We start from the raw sequence: 9,359 nt of genomic DNA, 5'->3' as shown, positions 1-9,359 counted from the left end.
TGTTATTGTTGGTAAGCAGTTGGCTGCATATGCACTAAAAAAAGATATAACTACACAAAGGATGAGGAATTTGTAAGGTAATACTACGTTCATACGATAAGAAGACTTCTATAAATTCTATGACAAAAGGAATTGTGGAGCTCCACTTTTAGGCTTTTAGGTATTATATATATACATATTAGAAACAGTCTTTTGACCATCAGCATTTTACAATTGGAGTTACCACAAATTTTCATCCCAGCTAAGAGAGGTCTGTGTTCCATCGCATATTAACATATTTACAATTTGACCCTATCTAAAGTTGGTGAGTGGGAGGTGGGCATTGTGCCCGCGGCGACTTTAAATCTGAATAACCTTATTTTTTTTTAATTTGAGCAAACCTCAGATTTTATCTAGAAAAAAAATTGATGTGGTCGGTTAGTGTTGATTGACTTTGGTGTTACTGATTTTTGACAAGCATTTTTTTCAGGAAAAAGAAGATCTTTTTTTTTTAAATGATGAAAATTATATTTCTTCCGTAATTTTAATGTTTTTAGTGCATGTCACTGTTCCTTTTTTGGTTTCGGTTACTTTTCGTTCAATGTTGGCACTTTCCTGAAGGTTTGGAAAAATCCAGAAATCTAAGAAGGCGGACCAAGATGGCCTCCATTTGCCAATTATAACGTAATTGCAACATTATACGACGCCATCACTTGGAGACAAGGCAGACATCTTTGGACGTAGTATCTACGGTATTCTCTGAGTCTCACTGTCATAGCTTTTATACTTTCGAAGTTATGGAGGGAACACAATCACAGAAATAATGATAACAATAATAATAATAATAATAATAATAATAATAATAATAATAATAATAATAATATTAAAGAAAGAACTCTCTGATGTAGCTCACAAGAAAGATGTCACTTAAGTACTAACCAACTGTCAGAAGTGGACCACAGAACAGTTTAAGACAATGAAACACATTTTTTTTCCCAGTCCAGCAACTGTTGCCTAGACACTGTCCACAGCAGGTTTCAGAATAAATTGTAAACTGAAAAGTTATTCAATAAAATAGACATAATAATAAAAATAATAATAATGTTAATAATAATAATGATAATGATAATGATAATGATAATGATAATGATAATGATAATAATAATTATAACAATAATTATAATAAAAATAATAATAATAATTATAATAATAATTATAATAATAAACGGTCTTAATTGGGTTAACTAACCTACTCCTGGCTAAATGCAATTATATAAGAACCTGGGTGTCAAATACATTTCTTACAAAAAGCTGCCACCTTCTTGTTTTGAAAAGTTATTTTGATTCTTCCTGAATTTTCTCCTTTCTAAACTAATCCTGCAACAATGACTTGATTTGAAGCAACGGGACATTTTTGACTGATAAACTCTTAGAACTGAAACGTAAGCACTCTATACTGAAACCCATTGCAATCAACAAATCATTAGACTATCGGCGCAAACCTCTAGACAAATTAAACAGATTAATTATATTCAAGGCTAAGACATTGCGGCTATTCACAGGTCAAACTCATACTTGCTATCAATATTAACCAAGAAAGGATAGTAAAGGTCTTCTATGTTTACAACACTTGTTAGTGAGTGTCTCTTTTTAATAATCTACCGTTCGGTTTAATGACCGTTTTAAAGCAAGTATATTCCCCTTCACAAGGTAGTTTCCTTTGTCAATCTTGTCTGCTCATGAACGGTGACTTTGACGTGGGTTGTAGTGTTTTCTTCAGTAGCATCTTCAAAGTCGGTTGCCACTCCGCCATGATCACTTTCTTCCATTTGGCTGGTCTCATTCTCTTCAAGTTCAATGTCAGCTGCTCCACTGTCTTTGAATGCCCCGGAAATCGTCGGCTTACCAAGTTTACCAGATGCCAATTGCTGCCTTAGAACATTTTTCCCAGTCATACCAAGCATTTCGTTCTGCAAACTAGTAAGAGGCAGAATCAAAGCCAAGCAACAAGACAAGGACCATTGTCGATTGTGGCGCCACTTTTTGAGGAAACTGTAAACGTGGGTGATATACTGAACTAATAACAGAAAACAAAATAGTATGTTGTTAAAAGTCTGCAACCGGTAACCTACTCCAGTCGGCACCTTCTTATCATTGGGGAGATCTGTACTTAGCAACTATCCCCTCAGATTTGAAGAATAAACTTCCCTCCAAAGTTATTTCAGATGTCTACTATTTGCAAAGAGTGTATAGTGTTGGTATAAATTTTGCTTTTTTTTTTTACAGATGGAAAATTAATGGAAATTAGCTAGTGCGGGGTGAGGAGAGGGACTGCTAACGACACAAGTAACTTACGTATAGCAGGGTTGCGTTTTGTATCTTTAATCTCATTTGATTTTATCTTTTAACTCCATGTACACGAAGCTTTTTTGCTGCCTTCTCTGGCAAAGAGGGGCGGAGGAGAAGTGGAGAGGATCCTAAAGCTCTCCCAAACTCGCAACTATAAAAGTGACGGCGATGAGTCTTGGAGGATAGATAGTACGTTCAAATATGTTTCCTTTCAGGTGCACAACGAGAACTAGTGAAGTCCTTTGACGCTCGGAAAACGTCACAGCGATGACATGATACTTGAAGATCAAAATAGGTTACACTGTAGACCAACTGACCGATATTTTGGCCAGTGGTATACCCGAGGCGTAAATATGTCTTTTGTGTTTACTAAAATAGGAGAGGAGTAGAGAGGCATCATAGAAAGGCGCTAATCACAGAATCAGACCTCCAAACGGGAGGCTCAATAGGGGTTTCGTGGCATGTTCACTTATAATAGCGGAGCACCACGCGCCGCAGGCGCGGCGCGGAGCCCCATAGCTAAGAGAATTTGGTAACCCGCGAGAGCGAAAAATTTTGGTTTGGTTATGACGTCACTTGTCCATCCGTGCGACCGTCCGACCGTACGCAATCCCACAATGCTAATGCGCCCGTAGTTTGTTTGGCGGGAAGTTGCATAGCGAGGTGCGTTTACAACAAAAATGATAAAGACAACAAAATACAAAATCAAATTTATATGTTTTCGTTGGATATGTTGACAAACGTAGAAAGAAGAGAAAGAGAGAAAAAAAGAAATCAGAAAAGCGGGGACGATTAAGCAAAGTTCAACGTGAAAGGGAGCGATAGATAGCAAGTTAGAGCAGGCCGGTCGGAAAAGTAAGTTTAAAGAAGCCTCACATTTGTCTATATCACCTGTTTGTGATCAGTAATGGCAATTTTCAGAACTTTAAAATAGCTTTACAAAGACACTTTAATCGCTAATATGCAAGGAGAAGTTAATTTTTGAAAAATATATTTCGTGGCCGCGTTTTTTTATTTGCACCGCACGGCTCCCATGTGATGGTAAACACACGCAAGTTTCAAAGTTCTTAAATCCCAAACACCAAAGAGTATTTTTCTGTATTCTCCTTTTGTTAACGTTTATTTAGAGACTAGAATTATTAATAATTAGGAGCAGAATGGACACAGTTTTAAATTTCCAAACATTTTCCCCCGGGAGCTATTTTAATAACTTGCTCTCGCAAAAAATACCATGTTTATACGTAATTCCGACGGCCGTTTAAACAGATCATTTGTAAATTAAAATAATTTCTTCCAGGAAAAAATCGATAATTTATTATGCTACGTGTTTCAAGCTTTACACAGATACTTTAATCGTTTATTAAATTCTCGATACCTTTGATATTCGTATAGAAATTAATTTTTGAACATTTTGTTTCATGACCTTTTTTTTTTTCATTCGCTCCGCACGGCTCTCATGTGTTTGTAAACACACGCAAGTTTAAAAGCTCTGAAATAATTGTACCAAAAGCCAAAGACTATTTTTCCGTATTCTCAATTTTTTAACGTTTATTTAGATACTACAACTATTACTATAGGAGCAGAATTGACACAGTTTTGAATTTCCAAACATTTTTCTCCGGGAGCTACCTTGCTCTCGCAGAAAATATTATCATGTTTACGTGATTCGACGGCCGTTTACAGGTCATTTGTAAACGAAAATGCTTTCTTCCAGGCAACAATCGACAATTTTTCTTTATGTTACGTGTTTAAGGCTTTATTGACAGATGCTTCAATAGTCAATTACAGTGCGACGCTCTGTAAATTCTCGATACCATCGATATTTGTGTAGAAATTATAAATCAGTTTTGAAAAATATTTTTTCGTGGTCGCGTTGTTTTCATGGCACCACACGGCTTTCATGTGTTTGTAAACGCACGCAAGTTTAAAAGCTCTAAAATAATTCTACCAAACACTAAAGACTATTTTCCACTATTTTCCATTCGTTAACGTTTATATAAAGACTAGAATTATTGTTATAGGAGCAGAATTGACACAGTTTTGAATTTCCAAACATTTTTCCGGGTCGCTCAGTTGCTCAGTACACCAAAAATATTATCATGACGTGTGATTCGACGGTCGTTTTACAAATCATTTGTAAACGAAAATGCTTCAGCTTCCAGGCAACATTCGATATCTTTTCTTTATGTTATGTGCTTCAAGCTTTACACATTTTACCCGTGATACCACCAATATTCGCAGAGAAATTATTTTTTGAACATTTTGTTTTTGAGCTGTGTACATGCAATGCATTTGCGCCGCTCTGCCTTCGTGCGCTTGGACTGTATAAACACGCACAACTTTTTTTAAAAAAACGCTATGATATTTCGCAGTACAACCAAGCGTTAAAGTGTTAAAATTTTTGTAAGGTGCAGAATTATTTTAGTAGGAGCGATATTGACTGAGTTATGATTTTTCAAACATTTTTATCCGAGCGCCAAATAAGTCTGGGAAGCCTGTTAAGCAACGACGACGGTAGCAACAACATTTGAACAAAAACAATACCTCCGCAAATAAATTTTGGTACATTTCTTTGCCGTCCTCCGCAAAACAACAACGTTTAATGACCTAATTTATGGAATTTGTGGAGAACAGGAGCAAACGACGGGGAATTTTGCTTTCTCTGTTAACTTGAACGCAACTCCTACCAATTTAGGCAACTTGCTAGCTGTTCACGAGTCTAATGCGTTTCTGAGCAACAATCAATGTTGTTTTCTTTATTTCACGCGTTTCAAGATTTACAAATATACTTCAATCGCTTCGATAGGATAAATATTCGTAGAGAAACTATTTTTTGAACATTTTGTTTTTGAGCTGTGTACATGCAATGCATTTGCGCCGCTCTGCCTTCGTGCGCTTGGACTGTATAAACACGCACAACTTTTTTTAAAAAAACGCTATGATATTTCGCAGTACAACCAAGCGTTAAAGTGTTAAAATTTTTGTAAGGTGCAGAATTATTTTAGTAGGAGCGATATTGACTGAGTTATGATTTTTCAAACATTTTTATCCGAGCGCCAAATAAGTCTGGGAAGCCTGTTAAGCAACGACGACGGTAGCAACAACATTTGAACAAAAACAATACCTCCGCAATTAAATTTTGGTACATTTCTTTGCCGTCCTCCGCAAAACAACAACGTTTAATGACCTAATTTATGGAATTTGTGGAGAACAGGAGCAAACGACGGGGAATTTTGCTTTCTCTGTTAACTTGAACGCAACTCCTACCAATTTAGGCAACTTGCTAGCTGTTCACGAGTCTAATGCGTTTCTGAGCAACAATCAATGTTGTTTTCTTTATTTCACGCGTTTCAAGATTTACAAATATACTTCAATCGCTTCGATAGGATAAATATTCGTAGAGAAACTATTTTTTGAACATTTTGTTTTGGGGCAAAAACGGTCGCACCGAACGGTTCTCATTCAGTTGTAAATACACTAAAGATCTGTGCCAAGCAACCAAGAGTGATTTCCCCGTGTTCTCCTTTTCTTGACCTTTATTTGGATTTCAGTAGGAGCAATATTGACTGAGTTTTAAATTTTACACATGTAATGAAGAGAAAATATAAGTTTAATTGAGGAGTAAACTAGCAACGATAAAACTTGATGTCAGGTTATTGTTCACCTGCGCTGTGAACCTTCCTATCGCTTGAGAATCCGCGAAAATAGATCAATAAAAATAGCAAACGGTGGATCTAAAGAAGGAACTTACGGAGTAATTTCTTCCACTGAATTTGACCTGCTCCTTCTTCCCATCAAAACATCAAAAGGACACTGTTATGCTCGGTTATCATTCGTTGTAAGTAGAAGTTGCGAGGTGAAAGCACTTGTTCGCCATGGCTGATTTCAGTTTCTCAGCTAAACACATGTCAATCCGATAAAAGCTTTTAGCTTTGACGCAAATGCTATTTTGCTGTTTCTTGTAAGACACGAAAACTTTACGTTTAGGAATTTTCTTTCCAGCTGTAGCACTTGATTTCCATGTATTTGTGGTACAAACAACTCGGCTTAAACAGTCGAACTCCAAAGAAGTTGAAAGAACTCGTTGTTTTTGGACATAAAATAAAGAAACCAACGAAATGTAGAACTGGCGTGCTCAGCCAATCTGGAGCGAGTATTTTCGCCGCTCGACCTATCAGGAGTATGTAATTTTGCCCTCTGTATTACATTGTTGTTGTTATTGTTGATGGACAGTTTTTGCTGCATATGCACTAAAAATATATATAACTGCAGAAAGGATGAGGAAGTGGTAACGTTATCACGCTCATACGTTAAGCAGATTTCTATAAATGCTATGGAAAAAATTCGAGCTCCGCTTTTAGGCTTGGCTAAATATATATATTAGGCACTTATTTTAATAGGGGCCATCGAGTAATAGTAATCGCTCTAGTAATAACATGTTTTTCCCTTTTCTGCGCTCAAGGGACACCAGTTACTTCCTGAGATTTCCTGGTGCCGTTACTATCTGTACGTTAGATTTTTATTTATAGAAAAGAAAAAAAAATTATAACAAATGTTAAAAATGTCATTTGGCTCACCTACGAGAAAACCAATGACTAAAGAGTTGGCTCCAAACACCAGTGCCTCAAAGACGATGTTGTCCTCATATTGGTCAATTGGAGAAGGCTTAATTTCTTTTGGAATTCTGCTGACAGCTCCTAATACCAGGTTGACGAAGGTGACGGTCAGAGATGACAGCATTAGCTTGTTTTCGAAAGGATCCACCATTGGTTTCTTATAGGCGAAGAACACTGTATAGATACCTGATGTGATACAGGCTAGGCCAATGTAAGATCTGCTCTCGCTTTCCACGAGGATCAACCCAGATGTTAACACCACTTTTCGAAATGTTTCTATCAGTTCCCAGTACCACGAACGATCATTGTAATTCTCATAAATAAATCTCAGTCCAGCGAAAATCTCCGAGTTGTGAGCGTTCTTGTCCGTATCTTTTTCAACTCTGGGATGCGCTCTTCGTTGCTTATAAATGAACACCAGCGATGCAGTCGGCAGTAAGATGATATAAAACATGGCACAGTATGCAACGATGACTTTTTGGTTAAATCCATTCGCACATTCAATGCTGTAATCAGCTCTAAGGAACTTACGACAATTCTGTTCCGCTTGGTCATAACAAATGCTGCGGCAAGCAAAGGGAAGAACGCTAACTGTCTTTGAGCACGTGGTCAGGTATGTAACGAAGAGGAAGAAAAATAAGTTTCGGTAAATCAACTCTTTCGCGTGCGAGGTTTTCTTCAATTTCTTTTCTGGGCTCCAAGGTTTCCGTGATAAAATGAACTTGCTAAGGCCGTAACAAGCAAACGCCACGATTGTAGCAAAAGCATTTACTGCAATGGTGACATATAAGCTTGCAAATGCATTATATGTATCGCGCTTCAGCTCTGGAGAGACGCATTGCACAGGAGCGATCTGAAGAAGGTTCAGCTGTAGCACCTCGGAGTACTTTCCAACATAAGCAAGAGAGTCCGGCCATTTAATGTATGAGAAGGCTTCTAGAATTCCAGAGGTTACTTGATAAAAGCCAATCACAATTTTTAACCTCCCAAGAATGATGTCCACTGAGGAACGCTCTTTAACGTCTTTGTTTTTCTTTCTGCTTGTCCAAACCACGACAAGAACGACTATTAGAATTACTACTGTTATGAGAGAGAGCTGTACGGCCGTCCATGTCTTGGTTGGGCACTCCTCGCATCTTTTCAGCCATTTGTAATGTCTAGCACTGCATACCTCACATAATGGCCCTTCATAACCAACGGCACAAGTTGAATCTATACCTCCCAGACATGACTCGTGTCTGGGACATTTATATAGTCGGGGAAGTTTGTGTCGGTAGTAAATGGGGACATAATCAGGCGACGAATTATTCATGTGTAGTTTCGGACTGAACGAAGCATTTTCAAGGATTCTGGTGAAATTCTTATAAAGTTCTTTGTGTGTTGGACTTTCCTCTGGCCAATTCCACCAATAACCTTCTTTCAAAGTAGCGTAGTCATTCTTACATTCCAGTCCATCTTTGGGACACTGTATGCATTTTTCAAAGAGATGATAACGGCGAAATCCATCTAAACATTTACAGGCACGAAATTCGGCAAACGTACTAGTATTTGTACCTGCACAATCAAAAAAGAACATTTGCCAAGATTAAACGTTTTCCAGCTAGAAAAATCTCTTTAATAGTAAAATTTTAACTTCAAATAGTATCATTGTCTTAGTTGGATCTAACAAAAGTTTAGAAATCTCGTATTAATTAACATGCACGCCCTCTTCGAGAACAGACACGTGATCGTCAAAGGTGAAGTGCCTTTTCAAAAGTGTGTTTGAATCCTTCCTTATAGTAAGACAACAGAGGACCGTCCTACTTGAATGCAAAGTGTGTGAACAGAGTCATTAGGTGTTAAACGTTGGGCAAAACATAAATAAAATCAAATAGTGTTCTAAAACTTCGTAGTATTAAACTATACTCAGGGTAGTGATCAAATGGAGTCGCTGTGTGATTCATAAGACGCAAAGGAGTAAAATATAAACGTCTTTGTGGTTAAATGTACCGAGGAGTGCCAGCGCAACCAAAACAAAGCCTCATGAGATGTTGTAATATTATCCCCAAAACAGAAGCGGAAAATTAGGCTCGGGTCAAACGTGGAACTTCACATGAGAAGAACTAACTTGCAGTTTGCAATGAGTAAAGCTCGACCGTTCAGTCAATCGTCCAACATAATTCGTCGAACCAAATTCAGCGCAGCAAAAACGAATCTTTCGGTCAGCGGGATGAATTCATGAAAAGATCGTTTGTCCCACAGTCGATCTTCACGCGTTCTATCCGTCTGAATTAGACGGATAGAACAGGTTGGTCGGTCAAAACTGAGTCGAACGAACTCAATTAATCATGAGTCAAATGCAGAACTTATCATGAGCTAAATAAACTTAGTTTAGTTCGTTTCATGTGAAGTTCGACGTTTGACGCAGGCCTTAGA

General features: G+C 37.6%; 1 protein-coding gene across 1 annotated transcript in view; it reads right to left on the bottom strand.

Moving 5' to 3' along the window:
- Positions 1–13: 13 nt before the first annotated feature.
- LOC146448612 (uncharacterized) overlaps positions 14–9,359 on the bottom strand; it is a gene marked incomplete at its 5' end in the record, with an annotated part of 123,245 nt that continues 113,899 nt past the window's right edge. Inside the window, 2 exons of the mRNA XM_085102419.1 lie at positions 14–2,056; positions 6,906–8,498. Coding sequence (XP_084958545.1) covers positions 1,683–2,056; positions 6,906–8,498 — 1,967 coding nt within the window. The remainder of the gene's footprint in view (positions 2,057–6,905; positions 8,499–9,359) is intronic.

The sequence above is a fragment of the Pavona decussata genome, unplaced genomic scaffold, assembly GCF_977016875.1.
Source record: "Pavona decussata unplaced genomic scaffold, jaPavDecu1.1 SCAFFOLD_856, whole genome shotgun sequence".
In the NCBI taxonomy this organism is placed as follows: domain Eukaryota; kingdom Metazoa; phylum Cnidaria; class Anthozoa; order Scleractinia; family Agariciidae; genus Pavona; species Pavona decussata.
Note: the sequence above shows the minus strand (reverse complement) of the source record. Positions and strands in the feature narration are given on the sequence as shown.